This window comes from Cetorhinus maximus, chromosome 4 (assembly GCF_964194155.1).
Source record: "Cetorhinus maximus chromosome 4, sCetMax3.hap1.1, whole genome shotgun sequence".
Taxonomy (NCBI): domain Eukaryota; kingdom Metazoa; phylum Chordata; class Chondrichthyes; order Lamniformes; family Cetorhinidae; genus Cetorhinus; species Cetorhinus maximus.
The window spans coordinates 23,238,628-23,266,399 of NC_135882.1; the positions used below are offsets into that span (position 1 = coordinate 23,238,628).

At 39.4% G+C, this 27,772-nt stretch overlaps 1 protein-coding gene across 2 annotated transcripts in view; it reads right to left on the minus strand.

Annotated features, from left to right (window-relative positions):
• Window positions 1-27,772, minus strand: part of rttn (rotatin) — a 213,179-nt gene that overhangs the window by 39,986 nt on the left and 145,421 nt on the right. For both annotated transcript variants that reach the window (XM_078540041.1, XM_078540040.1), the window contains exons 33-37: window positions 27,410-27,487; window positions 25,444-25,636; window positions 20,133-20,221; window positions 19,663-19,780; window positions 13,531-13,729 (exon numbers count right to left, since the gene is read on the minus strand). In XM_078540041.1, coding sequence (XP_078396167.1) covers window positions 13,531-13,729; window positions 19,663-19,780; window positions 20,133-20,221; window positions 25,444-25,636; window positions 27,410-27,487 — 677 coding nt within the window. The remainder of the gene's footprint in view (window positions 1-13,530; window positions 13,730-19,662; window positions 19,781-20,132; window positions 20,222-25,443; window positions 25,637-27,409; window positions 27,488-27,772) is intronic.

Below are 27,772 nucleotides of genomic sequence, written 5' to 3' on the forward strand. Positions count from 1 at the left end.
TCACACAAGTCTTCTTTAATAAAGATCACAAGCTTTTTATGCTTATGGGTTGTGATAGCATTTGAGCTCAAATTCATGTAGTGTTACTCATGTATTTCACCAGATGTAGGCTTTTTAAAGATTCTTGGGTACACATTACACATACAAGGTTATTTAAAAGCAGCAAAACAGCTGTCAAATATGTTCTCAAATGCAGAATTTGTATTTCTAGTTCACTATCTGATTAACAAAATATATTTGAGGTAAGGCTTAAATGATTAATATTATACCTTGAAGCAGTCCATGTCTGCACACAGATAAAAGCAAAACACTGCGGATGCTGGAAATCTGAAACAAAAACAAAAATACCTGGAAAAACTCAGCAGGTCTGAGTTTTTCCAGGTATTTTTGTTTTTGTTTCATGTCTGCACACAGCTTGGGCTCATAAGTGAGAATTAACATTCGCGCCACACAAGTGCCAGCAATGACCACCTCCAAGAGGAGATTCTAACCATGTACCCTTGGCATTTAATGGCATTACCATCGCTGAATCCCGCACCATCACCTTCCTGGGGGTCATCATCGACCAGAGATTGAATTGGACCAGCCATATAAATACTGTGGCAACAAGAGCTGGTCAGAGGCTAGGAATTCTGCAGTGAGTAACTCGCCTCCCACCTCCCCAGAGCCTGTCCATCATCTACAAGGCACAAGTCAAAACTATGATGGAATGCCCTTCACTTGCCTGTCTCAAGTGTGGCTCCAATAAAACTCAAGTTCAACAGGATAAAGCAGCCCACTTCATTGGCATCCCATTCACCACCTTAAATATTCATGCTCTCTACCACCGGCGCATGGTAGCAGCAGTGTGTATCATATAAAAGATGCACTGCAGCAACTCACCAAACCTCCTTTGAAAATACCTTCAGAACCAGCAACTCTACCACCTAGAAAGTCAAGGGCAGATATCTGGGAACACCATGACATGCAAATTCCCAGTCAAGCCACACACCAGCCTGACTTAGAACTATATTCTTATTCCTTCATTGTTACTGGGTCAAAGCTCTGGAACTCCCTTCCGAACAGCACTGTGGGTGCACCTACATCACCTGGACTGCAGCAGTTCAAGGAGGCAGCTCACCACCACCACTTTCTCAAGGGTAATTAGGGAAGGGCAACAAATGTTGGCCACGTCAGCAATGCTCACATCTCATGAACAATAAAAAAAAATTAAATGCCAGCATAGGATAACAAATTTTAAAGCAAATACAAAAAATATGTTTACACTTTGGGCACTTGTTCATGGCCAAAATATAATATTTTCCCTTTTCTGCCTAGTTTCTATTCACTAACTTTTTCCGTATCTCTCTCCTTATTTGTCTGATCAATCTCAAAATACAGGTTGCTTGCCATCTTTATCTCAGAGTTTATCTTCAACTCTTCTTTGATTTTTTTTTCCCCCTGTATGTCTTACCCTCTCCCTTTGGAGCTTTCCCATCGTTATGTCTTGCTTTGACTTTTTCACACTCCCTTTATGTTAGTTTCCTTGCAGTTTGTGTCACATGCTCTCATAAGCTCCTTAAACACATTGTCCACATTTCTAGCTTTCTCTCTTCAATCTAGTACTTCTTCTGACATTCATGAGGCTGGAAGGTGTGGAAATGTGTGGTCTAATTTTGGATTTTATCCAGGTTGTTTACTCCAAATCCAAGTAGAGATAGTTGAGATTATCATACGAAAGGGGACTGAAGTGTGCTCATTTCTGTCACGCATTCTATTAATGTCTAATGATGTGTGGATGGCACCATGGAATTACTGAAATTTCAGTATACAAGGTGTGCATTTGGCCCATTATCTCATGCAAATGCTAGCTCCATGGTGGAGCTGTTGTACTCCATTGCCCTTATTTTCTCCCACTTCATTGGGGATCTGGAACATTCTACCCACTAGCTTGAATTTCTTTTTTTATTCTTTCATGAGATGTGGGTGCCGTGGCTAAGTCCATCCCTAATTGCCCTTGAGAATTACTGGACAAGTAGTGAAATATGGTGGTGGCTGACCATCTATGTGGTATAATGAAAGACGAGGAATTAAGTGTATTCATGGGAAGATACACTGGGTTTCTAGCCCAATCGCTAATCCTATTAGTAACTAAAAGTTCTTGTGGATATCAACTTTAGATTCAACACTGTGCTTTGGGACTAGACCGCAAAGGGGAAAACTGTCTCCTGCTCTTCCTAGTCTTTCTCCAATGACTGCAAGGCCTCTAAAATTGTGGAGTATTAGATAATTAATTGGTCATCTGCAAATTTTGAAATTGTGCCCCACGCAACCAAGTCTGGGTGATTAACATAGGTTATATTATTCCAAAATCATATAGGAATTATATTGTCATGTGCAGCTACACATGTATATCCAGAGTGCCACATCACTTACTACTGTACTACAGTCAGCCCCAAAGTAACAACTTATTCTCCTAAGATAAAAGCAAAAAACTACGGATGCTGGAAATCCAAAACAAAAACAAAAATACCTGGAAAAACTCAGCAGGTCTGACCGCATCTGCAGAGAGGAACACAGTTAACGTTTCGAGTACGTATGACTCTTCAACAGAACTAAGGAAAAATAGAAAGGAGGTGAAATATAAGCTGGTTTAAGGCGGGGGGAGGGGGGTGACAAGTAGAGCTGGATAGAGGGCCAGTGATAGGTGGAGATAACCAAAAGATGTCATAGACAAAACTTATTGTCCTGCAGCACATGGTGAAATCTGGAAAAATATAGTCAATGGAAAGCTCCAGTAACTATCTCAAAGTGTGATTATTCTGAGCTTTTGGGAACCACAAGGCATAACAATATGGATCAAGAAAAGCAGTGGACACTGGGTAATTGGAGTCAAATCAACCTCCTGTGCCAGACCTGGTAATCTGATACTTGAGCTACATCTGCAAAACTCCAGGGAATTGTTGAATACTAGGCAGGCATATTAACATAATAATGGAGTGTGGAATTTTTCCTTGTTGGTGCTAGACAATCATGCAAACAAATGCCTTAATGAATAGGACACTGACAGCTGGATAAGCTGCATGAAACTCAAATGTGCTTTGTGCTGGATATGGCTAGAGATTTTGGCTGCACACCCTGTGCATAACTGAGACCTGCAACCTTGGCTCCTGCAATCCTTTTCCAGGTTTTCTCAGTTTTTTAGGTATGTGGTGTTTCCTTACAGAGAGAGCGTGCACTACACATGAGCCCAACAGAAACTCTACATCAATTTCTTAACTGTTTGCTTTTGACTCGTTAGCATATTGGCGAGTGTCCATCCATGGGGCAACCGGCTGGCAAAAAAATATTCTCTTTTTTTTCTGCAGATTTTTTTTTCCAGCTCCACAGGGGTCGTAATACAAGGCCAAAAATCTGAAGATGTTGACAAATAACTAAAAGGACGCCATGTCAAATTTAATTGAAGAAACATAATTTAATATGTGCAATTTATAGATTTGGATTCTGAAACATTTATTTTATGGATAAACATTAAAATTTGTTATTAGTATTCAACTGAATAATTAATTGGCTCGACCTTGAAAAGCAGGACACCTTTTATTTTTCAAGCTGCAAAAGTTTACATTACACCAAGCTCACCAAATTTCTGTCAGGCTTCTGATGATACTTATATCCACAATAAATTAAAATCTCTGCAAGCACTGTCTGTCTGTGCTACATTATTTCCTGTTATATAGGAACAGGAATAGGCCATTCAGCCCCTTGAGCCAGTCTTGCCATTCAATCAGATCATGGCTAATCTGTACCTCAAATTCATTTGTTCATTTTGATCCATATCTCTTAATGTCCCTCAGCTAATGAAAGATTTGTTCATCACAAATCCCATTATTTTCTTCATTACTATATTTAAAAACTTATATTAAATTCATTCAATTTCTCCTTTGACTTATTCTTAGGTTCCTTTGTTTTGTTGTTCTCTTCCACCACTGTGAAAATAGATTAAAAAATTGCCATTTCCTTTCATCTGTATTTAATAGGCCCACATTTCCCCTTGCTACTCTGTCAATGATAATGGTTAACCAGCAGTGATTACATCTGAACTGAGATTAGATTTTTAATTAATAACAGTTTTAACTTTTTTTCTCATTAATTATCTATATTTTTAGTTTCAATCAGAAATTTATTCATTGGGATGCACTGAAAACCAGCATTGTTGATACAGCACTTTGAACATCAAGTATCACTATACCTTTGAATCACTGCACAACAATATCCATATGAAAGAATTGATAACTCCACTGAAACTTAATATTTTCCAGCAAATAACTTTTCTAAATCATTTAATTGTTTATTAAATAGACGGTTCCTCTCTGATTGACAGGCAGTGCATTAAAGATTTATAACACACAATAAAGTTGAGAACTATAGATCAGCATCTTGAAGTAGTTGATTATAGCACATTTTGTTTCCTCAGGATGTTCCAAAGAGCTTCACAGCTCATCACAGAATGAGATACTTTTAATGAACACTTATTGCTATAATGTAAGCAAACATGACAGCCAACTTGCACACAGCTCCACAAACACCAATTAGTTAAATGGTCAATTAATTTGTCTTAGTTTTGTCAGTTGAGGGATAAATGTAGGCCAGGACAGTAGGAGAACCCTCTGTTCTTCGCTTAAAGGGGTTAACTATATCCAACTGAAAAAACAAGTTCAGCACTTCATCAGATATATGGCATTTCTGGCAATGCAACTCTCCCTCAGTACTGTATTTAAGTGCTAGCCTCGATCGTGTATTCAAATCCTGGACTAGCGCCTGAACACATAACTGCCTGACCCAAGGAATATAAGAATAATTGTGCCAAATGATGTTAATGGCTTTACTCCCAATGGCCATGACAGCCTTCAACTCAAAATGTACATAGCAAATTCAAACCCATGGGACCAGAAGACAAATCCTGTAATTCCAGCCAATTGTGATACACGATTAGTCATCCTTATGGCAGCAAACAGCAGAGATCAAGGTTACAGATAACTGTTTGTAAATGATTGTCAATGAGTTAATAAAAAAGTTGGAAGAAAGGAAAAATACATTAATTCATGGTCTGAGTCATGCTTTATAATGTTTGAGTCAATGCAAAGTATAATAATCTGTTTCTACTGTTCACAGAGCAAACACAGTGGGAACACATACCCTGTTAAAAGGACCAATGTCCTTAATTAGAATATATTTTGTTAGGCAATTGCTGCAAAACAAATCTAAGATGAAAATGTTCTTCTGGCAATACAACTCATATGTTTAGATACTTCTCTGTTAATATCTTTGCTTAGACAATTTTGTTTATTTCTTAAGAGCAGCCTAGCTTGCGAAAGGTGTCATTATGTTGCTCCTTAAGCAATAGGAATTTATGATCCTGGGCTACTCCACAAATTAACCTCAGAGGCTGTAACTGCAGCAATGTCTCGAGCTTGCAGCTGCAGCAGTACCAAGCATGAAACTGATGAAACATAATTGCCACTTCCATATTAATAAGAGAGAAGTTTAAAACGAACATGGGGTTCTGAATGCAATGAGAAAAAGAAAAAAAAAAACAGCTTCATATTAAAATGTCAACTTGGGCTTGAATTAAAAAAAAACTCTTCTAAAGTAAATTTACCTCTGGTCATTCATCAGTGCGTTGAACAGGGTAATAATCAAGGGTGAGAGCAACATTCGGTGCAAGCACAGTTGGAAGGTAGGGGAATAAGTGGACCGAGAATAGTATAGTGAAGGAAGCAGCAAGGGGAAAAGGGAAGGCGATGAGAGGTAGGTGGAAACCAGGCATTAGACCCAGCACTTGGTGGTGGGGGATTTTAAAAGCACTTCATGGTACTTGTGATTGGGGCACAACCACATTTGGGTAGTCATTTGCTATTTTGGTTGTAGGCCTTACATAACTTAACTGAAGAGCAGCATGGAATTAGTAGGATCGAACATGGAATAAGGTCTGTCTGATACATGATTCAAAACTGCTCCTCTGTTCTTGTGCTGTCACTACTAGCTGGCTTTTAGTGAATGGTTCATTGTCTTGGACTAGTCTAGTGACCTTCCAACACCATGCACGGATGAATAAAGAGCATAGAAATGGATCTGTTGGTTTTTCTTGGCTCCTAAGGCCTGATTCTAGGTGTATCAGCAAGTGGCAGGTCTTGGGGAGTATGGAAGGAACAAGATTAATTATCAGATTGTAATGTAGCAGAAAATATACTGTTGTGCAGGTCATTGATTGGCTGCTGGAAAGTCGTGATTTCAGTCTTCTAAAGTAGCTGGTTTACCTCAGTGACAATATTTTCACACACTGCCTTAAATTTAAAAATACATCATATGTTGAAGCAAAGTGGATAGGGCTGACATGGCTGGGATAAGTTCAACAAAATAAAGGCCTCATTTCAGACTTCTAGTGGTAGTGATACTATGAAGTGCTGCTGCACAGCTAGTAATTTTTTTCTATGAAAGAAAAGGCGGATGGGGTGACACTGACTTCCACACAAAGCCAGAGTTTTCTTTCATTGGAGAAAACAATCAAAACGATGCACCCCCAAAAATATGTGGGCCTGTGAAATTGGTTGAAACTTCCTGAGCTCACCTTCCTCCTTAGGAAGTGGAAATCACCACAGGCATATTTAGGGTTCTCTTCCTAGTGCTTAAGAGCGTGGAGAATTGCCCATTAAGGTCTCAGTTGGCCTGAACCATGACTGAATCAGGAGGAGTTAGAAGAATGTACTGATTGTTATTGCGCTCAGCATCCGTAACAACGCCATCTGACCAGTTTTGTACAAATGTTGGAGAGAAAAAGCAAGTGAGGTATCATTTATTCTGTTTGTAGAACCTCAGCATTATTGTTTTGCTGCATTACTTGTCTAGTTTCAACTATGAGAAGTGGTTAGTTTGCCATGTTAGTTCTTGTGCAATAAAAACAAAATATGCTGCAAATGCTCAGCAGTTCTGCCAGCATCTGTGGACCAAGAAAGAGCTAACTTCAAGGTGACTTACAGCTTCAAGATCCCTCCTAACCTTCCCCTCTCTGACCCTCATCAATCAAAATATTTTTTTATTTGAAAGGTTATCGACCTGAGAAGTTACTTCAGTTTTGCTCTTTGCAGATGCTGCCTGGTCCACCAAGTATTTCTTGTGTTTTATGTTTTTATTTCAGATTTCCAGCCACTGCAGGTCTTTGTTTTTGTATTAGGTCTGGGCATCCTGGGAGTGACACACACCTGTTTTCCTGCAGCTGCATTTGTAAACCAAGAAATAGGTAAACACATGTAACCAGGCTAGGACCTCACACCATATTTTTATGAAATATATATATATCATGGCCAATTTCTAAAATTTTAAAAACTGGACAATAGGCTATAAAAAGACTGAAGCTATGTCTGCCTGCAACCCTGAACAAAATGAACTTTTGGCAGTATCAGAGAAGCGGGCACTTAGTTATCTCTGAAAGGCCTCGTGGGCTGTAGAGACCAAATTCAAAGGGAATGATGCAAAGGCCATCTACATTTCATAATCCAGGCCTGGCCACCAGAGTCTCCTAGTCTGCTAGGGCAAAGGATCCTGCAATCTCCTTTCAAATTCTTAATAGTTGGAACATTAACATTTCAGGAACCCAGACAAAGGAATATACACCCTTGTCAAAGCCAAAGTGGAGAGGTGGGAGTCATCTGACATGACCCCCATAGCTAGAAGCACCTGCCATACTGCCTTGTGGAGCTACAAAGCTCAGTCTGCCATCTTCCATCTAGCAAAGAGCAGCCCAGGACAAGGGCTCGGTCCAGGTTTGAATGCCTGGCCCCCATCTACAATGTTTCTATTGTAACTTCTGCTGAACTTCTATACTATTGCCTGCAAGACTAATTCATCACTGCATGCCTATCTCATCGTAGAAGCCATCTCTGCCGGAAAAGTGAATTATACAGCCTCAGTTTTCAACCTACTGACCTCTGTGAAGGAATACACCAATGGATTTTGATTCTGGGCTCATATGGAACAATAATTCTTTATGTTGTGGTCTTTGCCTTGTAAATCTCTTTCTTTATCCCTCATTTATTGTATGAATGCACAGGGGGCTACATAGCGAAACCTCCCTTCTGTGTTTTGAGTGTGTGTGAATAAACTAACCTTCTGAGTATACCCCATCTCAAGTTTGATGTGGGGTTATTAATAGAAATTAGATTCTAAGGGTTTGAGAAATATGCCACCACTTATAAAGGGGAAAATCAAAACCAAAACATGGACAGGTTGCAAGAGGAGAAATCAGGATCGTTTAAATTAAACCCCTCCTGTCCGTAACACTTAGATGATTTGTAAGGGATGGGGACAAGCTAATAGAGTTGCTACATAACATTTTGTTAGATTTATAAGATTACAATAAATGTAACACATTTCTATTGCATCATGAAGCACTCTGTTTTATCTGATCTTTGACACTAATGCAAGGGACTGCCAGTCCCTTATACTAGGGACTGGTAGACGCAATCAACAGCTCAGCTTTGTCATAAAAGTAGCCTACATAAAGAAATTAGAAAGAAATATTTTAACCTACTGTTAAGAACATAAGAAACAGGAGGAGTAGGCCATTCAGCCCCTCAAGCTTGCCCCGCCATTCAATAAGATCATGGCTGATCTGCCCCAAGCCTCAACTTCTCTTTCTTGCCAGCTCATTACCCTCAACTCCTCGATATTTCAGCTCCTCATAACACTCAACTCCCCGATATTTCAAAAATCTACCTCCTCTTTAAATACTTTCAGTGATCTCGCCTATATAACTCCAGAATTCCAGACATTCACTACCCTGAGAAGAAATTCCTTCACATCTCAGTTTTAAATGAATGTCCCCTTATTCTGTAACTATGTCCCCTAGTTCGAGATTCTCCCACTAGTGGAAACATCTTCTCAACATCTACCCTGTCAAGCCCCCTCAGAATCTTGTACGTTTCAATAAGATCGCCCCTCATCTTCTAAACTCTAATGAATAAAGGCCTAACCTGTTTAGCCGCTCTTGAAAAGTCAACCCCTTCATCCCAAGAATCAGCCTAGTGAATCTCTTTTGAACTGCCTCCAATGCCAGTCCTTTCTTAATATAGGGGCCAAAACTGTACACAGTACTCCAGATGCGGCCTCACCAACACCCTGCACCCAGTTGTAACAAGACTACCCTATTTTTAAACTCCGACCCCCTAAGCAATACAGGCCAAAATTCCATTTGCCTTTTTAATTATTTGCTGCACCTGCATGCTAACTTTGTGTTTCACACACAAGAACACCCAGATCCCTCTGTGCGCACTTTTTTTGGAGTCTCTCTCCATTTAAATAGTAGTCTGCCGTGACCTCACACTTTCCCACATTAAACTTCATCTGCCAAGTTATTGCCCACGCACTCAACCTGTCTATATCCCCTTGCAGATTCCTTCTGTCCTCATCACAACATACCCTTCCACCTATTGTTGTATCATCAGCAAATTTGGATACATTACACTCTGCCCCCTCCTCCAAGTCATTAATATAGATAGGAAATAATTGAGGCCCTGGGACTGATGCTTGTGGTGCTCCACTAGTTATGTCTTTCCAACCTGAAAATGACACATTAATCCCGACTCTGTCTTGTGCGTTAACTAATTCTCAATCCATGCTAATACATTACTCCCAAGACCGTGAGCTCCTGTGTTGCTGTAATACCTGCCTTTAATACATCAGTGCTTGCACTCAGGGAATCTCTTTTCCTCTGAGGTTGTCCAATGTCTGATTATTACAAGACAAGAGGATACTTTGATCCCCTCAGCATGCCAAATTAGCTAACTGGCTATCAATTTTATCCAGATGAAAACAGTTGTCAGTAATGGGGGATGGAAAAATAATTTTGATCACAATGTCCGTTACGAGAAATTTGGTCGTACATATGGATAGAATAATGAGGATTAACAGTAGGGCGCATATATTTCATATGATATATTTAAAAATATTACCTCTGAAAACCATCAATCAATTGGAGGTAATAGGATGAATCAGTACAATATAGAAAATACTTTTTATATCAAAAACTGTTCTGTGGATGCAAATTCCAAATTTAAAAGTTATTTGAATCAAGACACTATGGGAATTTTAACTTGTCTTGGCGTTGGCAGGTGACCAATCTTTGATTCCCCCATCCTTCTGCACATAACGGGTGAGCAAGTGACCAGTGGCAATGAAATGATATCTGGCCATTAAAACAGTTGCAAAATATTGTGGGTGCTAGAAATCAAATTAAAAATAGAAAATGCTGGAATTAATCAGGTCCGGCCGCATCTGTGGAGAGAGAAACAGAGTTAATGTTTCAGGTTCATGAAAGGTCACGGACCTGAAACATGATCTCTGCTTGTTTCTCCAAAGATGCTGCCAGACCTGCAGTGTTTCTAGCATTTTCTGTTTCTATTTCTGGCCATTAAAATCTGTCTGCCTCCAACGAAAGCTCCTCTGCAGGATTGCCGTCTGTTCCCATTAGAAAAAAAATTGTTTCACGGGATGTAGGCAGCGCTGGCTAGGCCAGCATTTATTACCCATCCCTAATTGCCCTTGAGAAGGTAGTGGTGAGCTGCCTTCTTGAAACGCTGCAGTGCATGTAGTGTAGTACACACCCACAGTGCTATGAAGGGAGTTCCTGGATTTTGACCCTGCAACAGTGGAAGTCCTGCGATGTAATGCCAAGTCAGGGTGGTGTGGGGCTTGGAGGGGAACTTGCAGGTGGTAGTATTCCCATGCATTTGATTCCCTTGTCCTTCTAGATGGTCGAAGGTCACATGTTTGGAAGGTTCTGTTGAAGGAGCCTTGGTGAGTTGCTGCAGTGCATCTTGTAGATGTTACATACTGCTGCCACTGTGTGTCAGTGGTGAGGGAATGGATGTTGAAGGTGGTGGATGGGGTGCCAATCAAGTAGGCTGCTTTGTCCTGGATAGTGTCAAGCTTTCAGTGTTGTGGAAGCTGCACTCATCCAGGCAAGTGGGGAGTATTCCATCACACTCCTGACTTGTGCCTTGTAGATGGTGGACAGGCTTTGGGGAGTCAGGAAGCGAGTTATTTTCAACAGAATTTCCAGCATTTGATCTGCTCTTGTAGCCACAGTATTTGTATGGCTGGTCCAGTTCAGTTTCTAGTCAAAGGTAACCCCCAGGATGTTGATAGTGGGGGATTCAATGATGGTAATGACAATGAATGTCAAGGGGCTATGGTTGGATTCTTTCTTGTTGGAGGGTCATTGCTTGGAACTTGGGGCACGCAATGTTACTTGCCACTTATCAGCCCAAGCCTGAAAGTTGTTCAGGTCTTGCTGCATATAGGCATGGATTACTTCAGTATCTGAGGAGTCGCAAATGGTGAACATTGTACAATCATTAGTGAATATTCCCAATTCTGACCTTATGAAAGGAAAGTCATTGATAAAGCAGTTGAAGATGGTTGGACCTAGGATACTACCCTGAGGAACTCCCATTGACCTCCAACAGCCACAACCTTTTTCCTTTGTGCTAGGTATGACTCCAACCATTGGGCAGCTCACCCCAGCCCCCTGGCGATCCCCATTGACTTCAGTTTTGCTAGGACTCCTTGATGCCACACTCGGTCAAATGCTACCTTGATTTCAAGGGCAGTCACTCTCACCTCACCTCAGGAGTTCAGCGCTTTTGTCTATTTTTTGGATAAGGCTGTAATGAGGTCAGGAGCTGAGCATCTCTTGTGGAAGCCAAACTGAGCGTCAGTGAACAGGTTATTGCTGAGTAAGTGCCGCTTGATAGCACTGTCAACAACCCTTTCCACCACTTTGCTGATGATCGAGAGTACTGATGGGCCGGTAATTGGCTGGGTTGGATGTGTTCTGATTTTTGCAGACAGGACATACCTGGGCAGTTTTCCACATTGTCGGGTAGCTGCCAGAATGATGTAGCTGTGCTAGGACAGCTTGACAAAGGGCGCAGCTAGTTCTGGAGCACAAGTCTTTAGTACTATTGCTGGAATGTTGACAGGGCCTATAGCCTTTGGAGTATCCAGTGCCTTCAGCCGTTTCTTGATATCATGTGGAGTGAATTGAATTGGCCGAAGACAGGCATCTGTGATGCTGAAGAGGAGGCCAAGATCCACTTGGCATTTGTGGCTGAAGATTGCTGGAAGTGTTTCAGTCTTGTCTTTTGCACTGGGCTCCCCATCACTGAGGATGGGGATATTTGTGAAGCCGCCTCCTCCTGTTAGTTGTCACCACCATTCACGACTGGATGTGACAGGGCTGCAGAGCTTAGATCTGATCTTTTGGTTATGACATTGCTTAGCTCTACCTATTGCATGCTGTTTTTGCTGCTTGGCATGCAAGTAGTCCTGTGATCTAACTTCACCAGGTTGAGACCTCACTTTTAGGTATGCCTGATGCTGCTCCTGGCATGCCCTCCTGTACTCTTCATTGAATCAGGGTTGATCCCCGGCTTGAGGGTAATGGTAAAGTGGGAGATATGCCGGGTCATGAGGTTACAGGTTGTTAAAAGCAAAACTTTCTAGCATTTTCCGTTTTATTTCAGGTTACAGATTGTGGTTGTATATAATTCATTACTGCTGATGGCCCACATCACCTCAAGGGTGACTAGTTTTGAATTGCTTTCCCATCACAAAAATTGGCCTGTGTTACCTTTTATTAGATGGTTATCTCAGTTACTTTCTAAGAGAGAGCTCAGTCCTATATATGGCTGGCTGACTAACATAGATTCAGCGTTTTCTGCCAAAAAAATCATTAGTTTAATGACGTTTGCTGTTTTTGATGTGTGGAATGCCCAGCAACTTGTGCTGAGGAAGAAATGCACTCTGCATGTGAATTGTCACAAGTTGCTGGACAATTTGCACCCTTCCGCCATGAGGCTCTTAAAAACATCAACTCATCCTCAAATTCCTCTCAAGGTTCATGAGGTTACGACATGTGCACATGAAACTGCCAATTAAACACACCATAAAGTTAGGGCTGCTACTGAACAGAGCAAGGACCTTTGAAGACGATGAAATATTTTAATGATGAGATTTATGCTCCTGTAATGGAAATTAACCTCTCCAATCTGGAAAGGGAATAACTTAAACTGTGGAGTTTCAACCCACCAGGTAATAAATTGTTGCTAGAGATTGCTAGCATTACAATGTTAATTTTTTTTTCTCACTTTTCCTTTTTTCTCTCAGTCTCTTATTTCCTTCTCTTTATTTCTTGTTCTATATCTGATTTAATTTTAATTCATCCAGTTTCATTTACACTCTCTTGTGCTTCCTCTGTTTCTTCTCAATCCTTAACTCTCATTAAGGAGATAGACTGTTGCTTCCATTGTTCACCAAGATTCCAGCTGCCTCATTGCACTAGTAAGTTATCAGCTTGCACTGTCAATAAAAATGGAACACGTGACAAGATGCCCTGCTCCAGCAAATTCTGGAGAAATATCCCCTGTAGTCTTAAACAAGAGAACATTACCATCCTTCAGCGATTTCCAAACATTGTTATACAAGATTACCTACCCATGGAAAGCTGCAAGAAGCTGGTTTTGCTTGACTGCAGTTAATGTATCTTCTGGAATAGTTGCCAGTAGATTACCAAGTAAGCCGCAGAGAGCTGATGAGAAGTGAAGGGTAATGACTGCACATTGCTCTAATGGAGGATCAGAAACATGGGAATTCTCACTGTGCAGTGATTGTGTAGCTTCTGAGTCACTCTGGCCTAAATGAAGAAAAATAGCTAAGATGAAATTAGCAGTGAAAATAATTGATGACGAACAATACCTCATTAGTTAGACATTTCTTGACTATGGTGTGGATGAATTATCAAGATACTTGAGTAACATTGCCTTAAAGCTAAGGTGGAGTTACTAAGAGGTCAGACATTCTAATTCTAGCTGCACTATCTTCAAATGAAGAAGAGGGCAAGAGAATATCATACCCAAGTAAAGGGCTGCTTTCTAGGCAAGGTCAAAACTAGCTTGCTTTGCAATTCTTGTAGCATTAATTTGTCTATTAATGTATTAGCGATAAATGCAACAGAATTTCCAAACATTTTTCTTCACCGGTGTTGAATTTGATAATTATAGTAACGAAAAGCTCCACATTTAAAAGTAGCAGACAATAGTGTAGAACTTGCCTGTTAAAATTATAATACAACTGAGGAGCTGGGTAGAGGGGCAGTTAAGATTGGGGCAGCAATTTACATCGCTGATCCTGCTGCCGTCATTTGAATGGGGCATTATAATTTGAACTAAAAAGAAAAAGCTGGAAAAACTCAGGAGGTCTGGCAGCATCTGTGGAGAGAGAAACAGAGCCAATGTTTTGAGTCCATATGATTCTTCAGAGAACCATCTTATTTCAGCAGTCAGTGGGACACTTACTAGGAGGCAGCAGGGTCCTGTTTTAAAAATACAGGTCAAGTTCCAACATTTTCATAAGGGCCGGGTTACAACTTTTACCCGAGACCTTGGAGGAAGCTGTCATGGCTTCTTTGCTGGGTCAGCCAGTTGACAAGAGGATCTGGGGCTGGAGCAGACCCAGAAACATTACTTCATTTTTTTTGGTTTCCACATGGGCCAGGAGGATTGTGTGTGTTACTCCAGGCCCCAAAAGGAAACCTTGGGCCCTTCTTGCCTCACGATTCCCTCCCCTTAGTAATGATGTGTCCCTGAGACCACCTTCCCCCCACACCCTCTCTACACTTATGATTGCCTGGTACTACTCCTCTAGAGTCTCTGGCTGTGGCCTCCTGCCATCCAAAACCCCACTCCCAATTGCCAGTCAGCTGGGGCAAACTTGCCTAATTTGTGCACAAGACTGATGGTCATCATGCACGGAAGGCCCTGAAGTTAAAATTTCTCAGGCATCAGATGGGAACTGAAGGGTTAGAATCCTCCAACATGGCTCCACCCACACAACTTCTGCTGAGAGTTAAAATGCAAGCTTAATTTCTTTTTTTTTTAAACTGTCTTCCACTCTTTCTCTACCTTTCTGTTTGGCTTTCAGACCTTCTCCAGTTGCTAACTATAATGCTCTTAATTTTCAGGACGCTCACACCTACGGAGATTTGTATTACATATTTTTAGGGTACTGCTGACACTTTGCAGTACAATTTACAATTCCAAGATCTGTGTTGACATTTGCCAAGTTATTACCAATCTCCTCTTGGAAGAAGTATGAGATACCACTTGATTGTTTTCTGTAGGCCATATGCTTGACCAATGTTGAAGATTATAAATGTTTAAAGTTTATCAGTTCGGTAATATGTTACACGGTTGTTTTGATTATTTCAGCAACTCAGATGTACAGCTTGTGAAAATTAGGCCAACATTTAATGTCAGTCTTTGGAGAGCCACTGCAGATGCGCCTTTTGATATTGTAGTGATCAGGATGCAGAGCTGAAAAATCTGAACTTGGAGTGACTTGGAAAGCTGCCAGATTGAGATAGAGGCACAATTCAGTACTTACTGGGTGTGGAGTGTACGGCAAGAGGTGGAGCTGGCTGGGACTCTGCGGTGCTATTAGATAGGTGTTGAGAATGCAAAGTTGAGCAACTGCAGGTCTCAGCGAAGGACAACAGATGTGCAAATGGATATGCCTGAGTAGCTGGAACCAGACACCAAGTGTACAACTCTAGGTCAGGGCAGACAGAGTAGCTTGTTTGCAAATTTTTCACATCTGGCCCGATTTGGGCCAGACCCCAATGACTAGGCTGCACATGGATACCATCTAGGAAAGTGCACTAGAAATCAAGGGTATTGGGACTATAACGGAGTTGGAGGAGAGAGATACAGAAAAGTGATTGGACAGTTAATGGTTATGTTTGAAACTTGTTTCATGAATTATAGCATTCTTTATAGAGTGGGACAGGCAAGGCAGTCACAAAAACAACCAAACCAGAAATTACGCCCAAGAGTTGGTGCCAGCATAGTTTCCAGTGGCGTGGGTCTGAGAACTGATTGACAAAGGGGCAGTGGTCTTCAGCATCTGATTGGTTAAGGGTCCCTGGTCTCTGGTTTTTTGACCTGGTTGGCTGAAGGTAATCCATGGCATTACACACATGGCTTCACATAAGCATTATTTTTTTTTAAATTACAAGCAGATTAAAACCAAGGGAAGGCTGATTTCATAAGTAATAATTTGTTATCACACTGAAGATTTTTTTTTTGCAAAATAAAGGTGATATAAAAATACAAAATAACTTGAGATTCAGTAAAAATTGAATTAAACTGAGTGGTTTTGAACAAGAGAAAATTGCTGAAAGCTACGTTTGTGCTTATCAGATAATTGCTGTATCTGACACTTTGTAACCTTGCTGTATATCAAATACCTCTGTTGTAAACCACTAATATTAACATGGCAATCACAATAGCTAGCCATCTAGATTTAACTTGAGGTTATTACAAATAATGTCACACAACTAGATGGCATGATAACATTTCAACTTTAAAACACTAAAAGTTGCAGGAATATTTAGACACGTCCTCATAAATTTCAAAAATATGATAGTACGTGCAGAGTTTTAGTAAAAGTGTGTTTTGCCAGTGAATTGTTACATTTATTTAGTTGAGAAGCTGTGGAAGAGGGAGCACAAACTGGTTTAATCCAATCCAAACTAATTTCTTTAAAAAATTGATGCGTACAATTTTATAGGAATTAGTTCCTTCACCTTTTGGAATAAGCTCAGCGTTAGCCCAAACTGATGGGGTGAAAGCATTTCCATTTTTTGGCTGGAAAAATCTGTGAAACAGGTTTGGATAGTCTCACTCTTGGTCCTGGTGGGGACAACTTAATCACTTTTTAAAAAATTTACTCACGGGATGTGGGCTTCGCTGGCTGGGCCAGCATTTATTTCCCATCCCTAGTTGCCCTTGAGAAGGTGGTGGTGAGCTGCCTTCTTGAACCGCTGCAGTCCATGTGGTGTAGGTACACCCACAGTGCTGTTAGGAAGGGACTTCCAGGATTTTGACCCAGTGAGAGCGAAGGAACGGCAATATATTTCCAAATCAGGGTGGTGATTGACTTGGAGGGGAACTTCCCGGTGGTGGTGTTCCCATCTATCTGCTGCCCTTGTCCTCCTAGATGGTAGTGGTCATGGGTTTGGAAGGTGCTGTCGAAGGAGCCTTGGTGTATTCCTGCAATGTATATCTGTTCTTAACTTAATGAAAATTGGTGCTAAATTGCTAATCTCACTCAAAAACAACATAAGGAAGACTAACCTGAGAAAGAAAAGAACTCACACTGGCATAGTAATTAGTGCTCTTAGATTGGAGTTCGATAGAATAGAAGTGTCAGGTATGCAAAAAGAATAAACTTCAGATTTCAAATCACTGCATTCAGGAGTAATGAATGCAACGATTGTTCCATAGCATTATTTTCCCACTGCTTCTCTACAATTTAGACATGCAGAAGCAAACCCCATCAGAAGTCCATTCAAATTGTATAATTAGTATTTATTCACTGGTACGAAGAAACCAAACGTAGATAGGGCTATATGGAGCAGGGAGGGTCGAGGCTTGTGTGGAGCACAAATACTTATACAGTTGGGCTGAATGGTCTGTTCCTGAGCTGGAAATTCTGTGTTATAGTCTAAATGCTCATCTTTCGGAAATACAATTTATTCTTTACATTTCCGACAATCTGCTCTTCCAGGTAATAAAGGAGTAGTAATCTACACAACATAACTTCAAGATTTTAAACCTTTCACTTTACCAGCAGGTTTCCATTTGGATGACAGTAAAACAGTTAAAATGTTTTACACACCAATTAAATGTTCTTCAGGATTTCAGATGTCCCCCTCCTGATATATAATCATTCGGCCCATCAAGTCCATGCTGATTTCTGTAGAGAAATCCAGTCAGACCACCCCCACCACCCCCCTCGCTCTATCCCAATAGCCCTGCAAGTTTATTTCCTCAAGCACCTATCCAATTTCCTTTTGAAATGATTGATCATCTCTACTTCCACCAAACTCATTCGAAGCAAAATTCAAGTCATTACCATCTGTTGCATAAAAAAGTTTTTCCTCACATCCCTCTGCATTTCTTGCTCAGGAAATTACACTATTTCCCCCTACCCTCCCCCCTCAGTCATTGTACCATCAGCTCATGAGAACAACTTTTCTTGTCCTTTTCAAGTCAAAGACTTTGATCAAATCTCCCCCCAATCCCCAAAATAAAAGCAAAATACTGCGGATGCTGGAAATCTGAAAAAAGAAACTGCTGGAAATAGTCAGGAGGTCTGGCAGCATCTGTGGAGAGAGAAACAGATCTCATATTTCAAGTTGAATATTGCTTCTTCAGAACCAAAGGCTTTTCTTCGACTCAAAACGTTAACTCTGTTTTTCGCTCCACAGATGCTGCCAGGCCTGCTGAGTATTTCCAGAACTATTTATACTACCCTCAATCTCCTTTGCTCCAAGGAAAGCAACCCTGGATTCCCAAACCTAATTTTGTAGGTAAAATCCCTCACCCCTAGAACCATTTGGTAAATCTCCTCTGCATCATATTACGGGCCCTCACATCCTTTCTAAAGTGTGACCACCAGAACTGGATGCAATGCTCCAGTTGTGGCCTAACCAGGGCTTTATAAAAGTTCAGCATAACTTCCCTGTTTTTGCACTCAATACCTCTATTTATGAAGCTGAAGATCCTATAAGTTTTGCTAACTACTCTCTCATATATCTTGCTGCTTTCAAAGATCTACGCACATGAACCCTAAATTCCTCTGTCCCTGCACAATAGGGGGAAACTGTTTCCACTGCAGGAGGGTCAATAAATGCAGGATACAGGATTAAGATAATTGGCAAAAGAGCCATCAGGAGGGAAGGGCAGGGGATTTTGTTTTAATACAGTGAGTTATTATAATCTGGAATGTACTGCCTGAAAGGGTGGTAGAAGCTGATTCAATAGTAACTTCCAAACGGAATTTGGATATATATATTTTTAAATCCTTTTTAGTTCTATGGGGAAAGAGGAGAGTGGGGCTAATTGGACAGCAGAGCTGGCACAGGCACCAGGGCCAATGTATGTGCATGACAATTCTATACTGGTTCTGGATTCACGTTCAAACAGATTCTGTTTGCAACTTCCAATTTTGACAGAAGGTCATCTGGTCAGAAATGTTAATTCTGTTTTTCTCTCCACAGATGCTGCCTGACCTGTTGAGTGTTTCCAGCATTTGGTATTTATTTCAGGGTCCCAGCATCCACAATAATCCTCAATACTAATTTTAAGTTAACCTCATTTAAGCAAAGGGAGACTAATAAATCGAGGAATGACTGAACAGAAGTCGTCTTTAAAATTATAAAAGCTTTTGATAGAAAAGAGAGAGAATACATGAGAAAGAGTAAGACTAGTGGCCATCAATTTAAATAGTCACAAAGAAATCAAATAGGGAATTCTGAAGAAATTTCTTTAGCCAGAGAGTTATGAAGATGTGGAACTCAGTGTCATGGGGGGTAATTACGATGAATGGTGTAGGTGCATTTAAAGGCAAGTTAGATAAGCATATGAGGGAGAAGAGAGAAGAAGATTATGCTGATAGAGTTAGATGAGAGAAGGTAAGAGAAGCCTCGTGGATCAATTGGGCTGAGTAAGCTGTTTCTGTCCATATTTTATGTAACTCTATGTAAAATGGAGAACTTCAGCCTACCTTGAGCCGTTAACCTATTGGTTGGAGATTCAGGAATAAGAATAGGAGACACAGCCGAATTGTGCAGCAGCCCATGGAACTCGGATGCACCAACTGATAAAGGTGGTGATGGCAAAATCTGGGAATTGGAATTTCACAAGAAATTAACAAGCATTAATCAATACATCAATACTGAATACTATTTTGATACTTTTTACTTTTAGAAATCTTTCATTGATGTGATTTATATCTAGTTCTCAAAAAGATCTGCCTTTCTGAAATAGGTTTAAAATAAAACTTTGGCAAAAGTAAAATAAATCGATGAAACTAACACGTATATAACTCATCACTCCTTGGGATGTCCTAAACTGTGTCACATCCAATAAATTATTTGTTGAAAAGTTACTGCTGTAAACAAAGAATTTTTTCCTAAAATTCTAGCAAGAAGCATTCTCCAGAAATGTTTCTACATTCATTGCCTTACCACATACCAAAGTGCTTGATGTTGATGGAAAACTTGACAAGTGACTGTGATTTGACAGACTAGAAGATGTTCTCCAATATTTTAATGAGTCAGTGTCTGCTGAAACAAAATTAAGTGTTACCAAGTATCAAATCTATGCATAGTTGTTGCAATTTGTATGTGTAGGTTTATGCTAGTGAATGGTGTAAGAATATAAAAGATGCACGATGTTGCTGAGGAACTAATTCTCCAAATCTAGATAATGTGTATTTGTAATCTCATCAGCAGTCCCAGTGGTCATTTCTATGCCTATGTGTTTATAGGCTGTAAAGATTGTTGGTAATATTCGGGGCCATTATCTTTATCTGATAGACTGGCCTTTAATGCTTGTGCCTGGTTATGAAAGGGGTTATAAATATTCAAAACACACACAGTGTGTGTGTTAAAAGTTCAGTTTGTTTTGTGGCAGCGTGAGGAGATTAAACTCAAATTTATGAGTTTGCTTTTACGTGATTTGTACATCAAGAAACAAGACTTATTTTTTTGAGAAATGCTTCATTCACATTAGGCAGTTTAAGACCTCACTTAGACTGCTTGCTTCTGTAAGTAATTCTATCCCATTAAGTTTAATAGCCTAGCTTTTTACAAAAAGTGTCTCATGTGGCTGATATTAACTATCTCCTGAAGTAATATGAGACACAGCAGAATTTTACTTATTATCCAGTGGAGCTACTGTAGATCACAGAATACAGTACAGAAGCAAGCCATTCAGCCTGATGTATCCATGTCAGCTCTCTGAGAGAGCAACTCTAGTCCCATTCCTCCACCTTTTCCCTATCGCCCTGCAAATCATCTCTCTTCACGTAATTATCCAACTCCCTTTTGCAAGCCATGATTGAATCTGCCTCCACCTTCCAGATCCTAACCACATGCTGCGAAAGAACTTTTTTCCTCATGCCGCATCTCGTTTTTGAAAATCCCTTTAAAATAGTGCCCTCATCCTGAGAGCCATTCTTGTAAATCATTTCGGATCCTCTTACCATCTTCACATGCTTCCTAAAATATGGTACCTGGAATTGGACACATGCTGCAGTTGAAGCCAAACCAGTGTTTTATAAAAGTTCACCAAAACCTCCTTGCTTTTGTACTCTATGCCTCTATGTATAAAACCCAGCATCCCATATGTCATATTAACTGCTTTCTCAATCTGTCCTGCCACCTCTAATGATTTCTGCTGGAACTGTATATTGTCTTTCCTCATTCCACCTACTAAAAGTATCACCAAACACTGTTGTGCATTAAAATTTCATCTGCCATATGACCGTTGATTCCACTAGCCAGTCTATGTCCTCTTGAAGTTTATCACTATCCTCCTCACAGTACATGATGATTCCAAGTTTTCCGTCATCTGCAAATTTTGAAATTGTGCCTTGTACCCCCAAGTCTCGGTCATTAAAATAGATCAAGAAAAGCAGTGGTCTTAATACCAACTCCTGGAGAATCCCACTATATCCCAGTCCGAAAAATAATTGTTTACCACTACTATTTCCTGTGATTCAGCCAATTTCATATGCTGTCACTATCCTTTTTATTCATGGGTCACAACTTGGTTGACAAGCCTGTTATGTGGCACTTATGAAATGTCTTTTGGCAGTCCATGTATACAACAAGTCAAATCAGGATAGCCTGCAAACCTCCTGTAATGTCACTGGACTTGTAATCAAGAGGCCTGGACTAAAGCTCCAAAGCATTAAATTCAAACTGAGTTCTTGGTTTAAAAATAAATCCAGAAATAAAAAGCTGATATGAGTAAAAGTACCTAAGAAGTTGTCATAAAAAACTGATTCACTAATGTCTTTGCCCTGTTTAGTTTACAAGTGACTCCAGACCAACACCAACGTGCTGACTCTTGATTGCGTTCTGAAGTAGCCTATGAATCCACTAAGTTGTATCAGGGCTGATCTCAGCTTAACTTGGTGGGATGATACCTTGGACCAAGGGGAATGTCGTAGGGGAGTTGTAATCCACCTACCCCCACCCGGGGTGGGGACGTAGTGGTGCTTTGGCCTCCTAGTAGGGGTCCTGCAGCCCTGCCCACAAGATGTCCTCATTGCCTGAGTTATGGTGTCATACTTTAACCATACATTCTAAGAAAGAATGTAACAAAGTTATGTCATAAATCCCCAACTTACTTTCATATTTCATTTGTTTTTTATTTTATTTGTTTCATGTAGGTAATGATCTGAGGTACTACACGCTATTACTTGGTAAAGGCAAGCAACAGAATGCACACACAGCCAGGGAATATGAAGAGGCCAGAGCAAAAGGTTGGCAGAAAGCAACAGGCAGCAATTAGAGAAAGGGATCGTGAAAAGGCTAAAGCAAGAAGTTAACAGAGAGCAACAGAATGCACGAAGCACCAGTATCGTAATTAAGCGACCAAGACTCTTTAAAGAAACTTTCATTTGTGATTCTCATCATGAGAGTCAAATCCAGAGTATGATAGTGGAAGATCAGAGGTATGTGAAAACTGTGGTGCAACAAAGTGGAAAAAAGAGCCACCTTTATTTGTTGCGCAAATGGTAAAGTACAATTGCCACTCTTGAGTGAACCACCTGACCCAGTGAATGTTATTCTGATGGGAACAACAACAAAATCAAAACACTTCTTGAAAAACATCAAAAAATATAACAACTGAGTAGGATCACCAAGAAATCTATTTATTTTGGCTCAAGACGGACAGACTTCTGATGTGGTTTATCATGAAATATTTAATGTTTCAACAAACATAGAAAATACAGATAGTGACATTGAAATGCAGGTGATGTTGCCTTTGATAATGATAAAACATTCAGAGTAAATATATGTAGGCATAGATTTTGATCCTGAGGATTTTGAGTGATACTGAGGATGTAGAGAATGATTAGTAGAAATCATATAGTAAAAAGTGTATTCTAATTAAATGAGAGTCAAAACAAGTAATGTAAAATGAAAGAAGGTAAATTCATCATGAAAATAATTTTTTTTGTCAAATAATGCTTCTAAGTATGATAATTATGTAATTTTAAGTCTTTGTATTTCATATTATGGGATTAAAATTTGAATATTGCTGAAAAAAGACATTTTGTCAAAGCTTTTCGGTTTGCACTCACCAGCACAATCGCAAAAATACCAATGACAGTGGAAGCAACAACTTTTTACTGCATGAGAGGAGTGCTGATTGATTGACAAGTGGACTCTGATTGGTAGAGGCATTTCCATGCAGAATACGGCAGTTAATGGTGACTGACAGTTAACTGCCAAGCATTGTTTGAAATTTAAACCAGATAGCTCGACCCCCATTTGCCCTTAGGAATGAACCACCAAATGGCTATCACTTATTTTGTTTAGCTGAAACAAGCACAAAGTGATAGCCATTCACTGCTTCATTCCGCAGGGCAATGCCTTGACCAGAGTCAAGCTGTCTGGTTCAAATTTCAAACAATGCTTGGCAGTTAACTGTCAGTCACCATTAACTGCTGCATTCTCCATGGCAATACCTCTACCAGAGTCCACTTGCCAACCAATCAGCACTCTTTTCACACAGTATAAATTGTTTTTTATTCTTGGTATTCTTGTGATTGTCCTGATGAGTACAAGATGAAAAGCTTCGACAAAATGGCTTTTCTCAGCAATATTCAAGGTCTGTACTAAAAAATGGCTATGGGATTAAAATAAAAACAATTGTGTTAAAGAAGGTAATTAAGTGAATTATTGAATGAACTCTTTTGAATATAAGAACTGCTTCAAATAAATTACTTCACAGAAATATTTATGATGATCTTCAGCTGCATTACCTATTTCATTTAGTCCATATGCCCATAAGGTGAATATCTCATCTTATTACTTCATAAAAACATTTTCTTTATCTTATTTTTAAAATAGAAACATAGAAAATAGAAGCAGGAGTAAGTCATTCGGCCCTTCGAGACTGCTCCACTATTCATTATGATCATGACTGATCCTCTTTCTCAACACCGTACTCCCATTCTCTCCCCAGACCCCTTGTTGCCTTCAGAGCCTGGAAATCTGTTTCCTTCTTAAATATATTCAGTGGCTTAGCCTCCACAGCCCTCTGTGGTAAACAATTCTACAGGTTCACCACCCTCTGAGTGAAGTCTCTCTTCATCTCAGTCCTAAATGGCCTACCATGTATCGTGAGATTGTGACCCCTTGTTCTAGATTCCCCAGCCAGAGGAAACAGCATTCCTGCGTCCGGTCCGTCCTAGCCCTGTCAGAATTTTATATGTTTCAATGTGATCCCCTCTCATTCTTCTAAACTAGTGAACACAGGCACATTCAGTCCAATCTCTCCTCATATGACAATCCTACCATCTTATTTTTAAACTTTCATCTCTTTACTTTCTGGATGTAGGACAGGTAGCCCAGCCTTTATGAAATAAAGTCTAAAATTTCTCTCTTCATCGATGCTGCCAGACTTGAATATTTCAGAATTTTTTTGATTTTTAAAAAAAGGATCATTCCCTTATACTTAATGCATGAAGAGAAGTTTCACATATGAATCAGATTATACTTAGTACATTATCTAGTTTAACTTAGATCTTTGCATTTTATATTTAAAATCAAATTCTTTTCTGTACCCCAATTGGCCCACCACTTGGTGGATGAGACCGGCATCTCTAAATTTCAGTCTCAAAACATAGATTGTTTTAAAAAACACACATAGTGTGGTTCTTAGAGCTCTTTACATACTTTCCAATCACATTGTACAAGCATAAAAGTAAATAAGATGAAGCATCAGTGGCCAAACCACTTGTAGATACTGCATTGAGTTATCTCATCAGTGAACACCAAGAGATAAAACCAGAAAATAATCTTATGGGAGAAGGATGCGGTAGAGGTGAGAAGTTATATGTTAAAATTCTCATTATCCTAAACCACAATTTAAAAAGTGATTAATAAATAGCATTTAGAAATTGATTGCTAGTATCAGATTTTGCTTTCTATTTAAAAGTTATTAATTCTTTTAAGTATATAAATTTGCAAAACCATAATAATAATGTTTTTAAACTGCAATGAATTACTAAGATTACATAGTACATTAAGTTATTTCTTAGTTTAGGATTTCAAAAGTTAAGACAGCATCTTTCCATTTGTCTCCAATACTTGGAGTTTACAATATCTTGAACAGGAAACAATACTGACAAAAATTAAATGCATCTCCTATGCTCATCTTCCTCAATTTTATTACCCTTAGAAACACAAGGTGCATCAAAGCATGCTTGCATTGCCGAAACTTAAAAACACACCTAAGGCATTGATATTCTTAAAATTCATACCTTCTAAATTGGTGCTGAGCAAATTGCTGCCAGTAGATTTTGGAAAATTCAAATCAAACATGTATCTTCCGAGGTAGCACTGTTTTACCATATGAGCCAAACGCTCATAGAATTGGCAGTGATACAGTAGAGCCTGGAGAGCAGGCAGCCCAACCAGTGATAAACCAGACTCTTCATCATGAACACAAGGACTCTACAGGAATGAAACATATTCAGGCAAGTATGAAACTAAAACCATAAATCCTCAACACAATGAAATAGGCTTTCCTCATCTTACCTATCAAACACATTTTGCCCAGTACCCCATTTCGCACTCACCCATACAGTGCACCATATATGTTAATTATATATTTGTTGATTTATCATATATTATTTTGGTTTAAAAATTGTAGTAATCAGTATGAAAATTTAGATAATTTACTTTTAAGGGTAGTCATTCAAATTTAAATATACTTCATGTATTATGGGCAATTCATCAACTTATCAGGGCCAGGTTCCTATCCCTTTATGGTCATTAAAAGGGAGCTGGACTTTTTGCTCCCTTCACCAATTAAGAATGACCCCAGTTCCTTTCACTGCTAGACATATAATTAGCATTGCTCAGCAAGAAAACCCCAAATGATTCCTTACTTATTTGGTAAAATAATCAGCTCAATAATCACCTCCATGTAGTGTACATATTGAAATGGCTCAGTGAGTCACAATATTCTGTGCAGTATCTGTCACTCCTGTCGGTGATGCTGTGATAGGCGAGTGCAATGAAAAGTCATGTAACTTTTCAAAGCAACATTTAACTTGCAATTCCATTATGCTTATCCAATGTGCCTGCGATCCCTTACTCCTTTGCCTGTCCTCCTGAGTCCAATTACACCCCCTACAATCAATCACTTTTTGATTAAATACTGCACTTCAAAAAATAATCTGCTGACTGCCCTTGCATAACACTAAGGAGAATGATCAAAAAAACTTGACACTGTTCATTGAAGTGCATAAATATGGATATTATACCATTTAAATCTTCTAAAAAGCCTATGGGACAGAAAGTAGAATCATTTAATGCTACACTACAGAAAAAGGCCATTTGGCCCATTCCGTTCCAGTGTTTTTATACAGATCAGAGTCTAATTCTATTCTTCCATTTGTTCTCGTCTTTTTAATATTCCACTTCTTTAGGTAATTCTCCAATCCCTTTTAAAACAAATTATGGATTTGTTTCACCAAATGTTTGAGACAGAGAATTCCATGCTCTCACCAAACTTGCTGGAAAGAATTTTTCACTGAACTCACCTTTAACTTTGTGCCTGTTTATCATCTCAGACCAATGCAAACAAACATGATCTAACATATCTAGCCCTTCGTAATTTTAAAGGCCTTCAAGATTTTCCCTCAACTTTCTCAGCTTTGTTGTTTAAAAAAAAACAACTTCTCAAATTTGTCTTCATAACGGTGAGCTCTAACAACCTAGTAAATTTATACTGCACTGTTTCTACAGTTCTTGCATTCTTTCTATACTGGGGTGTCCAAATTTATAGAATTGTGGCCTAATTTACAAATACTCTTCTAAAATTATGTTTACCTCCATAATAGGTACTTAACTGTTTTAAGCAGAGTACTAAGGGGATGTTTTGGGTTGAGGTAAAGAGACACTACATAAATGCAAGTTCTAATTATATTATGTTGGTTCATGGGGCTAATACATCAAAAGGAAGGCATCATTAAGATTCAAGCTTTGCTACAAAACATATGGCAAAGCTCTATTGGTAACAATTTTGAATAGCTAACAAAAAACGTACGGAAGAATGTGCTCGTACATGTAGGTTGCACCCCAAAATTCAGCCATCCTTTCAAAAAATAGCATTAATGTACGAAGAATTGACATCCACATGGTAAGCTATTAATTCGACCTTTAAAAATAAGTGTAACCAACATAAATGTTAACATAGTAGTTTCTTCTGACTTTCCTTACCTGCCATACATAATCTTTGGCTTCCTCCATTGTGGTTGGCATACGAATCGTCAGTAAATTCTGCAGTATGGATGCTGCCTGAAAGAAACAACACTATTGCAGTCTTTCTTTACCAATGAGTGTTAAACAGTATAGCAACATCATATGGAACCAATGATTTTTTTAAAGATGCAACAGAGTAAGAAAGATTAACGTGTAGGGTCTCCTTCATTCTTTGAATGAAAGAAAAGCCCAACAATACCACTGGAATTGCACCAGGTTACACATTCTTGAATCATATTCGGGGAAACCTGGAAAGGATTCATTCCTTCAATATGACATTTTTGATGTCAGTATGATGCCTAATCACATGGTATTGCAGCT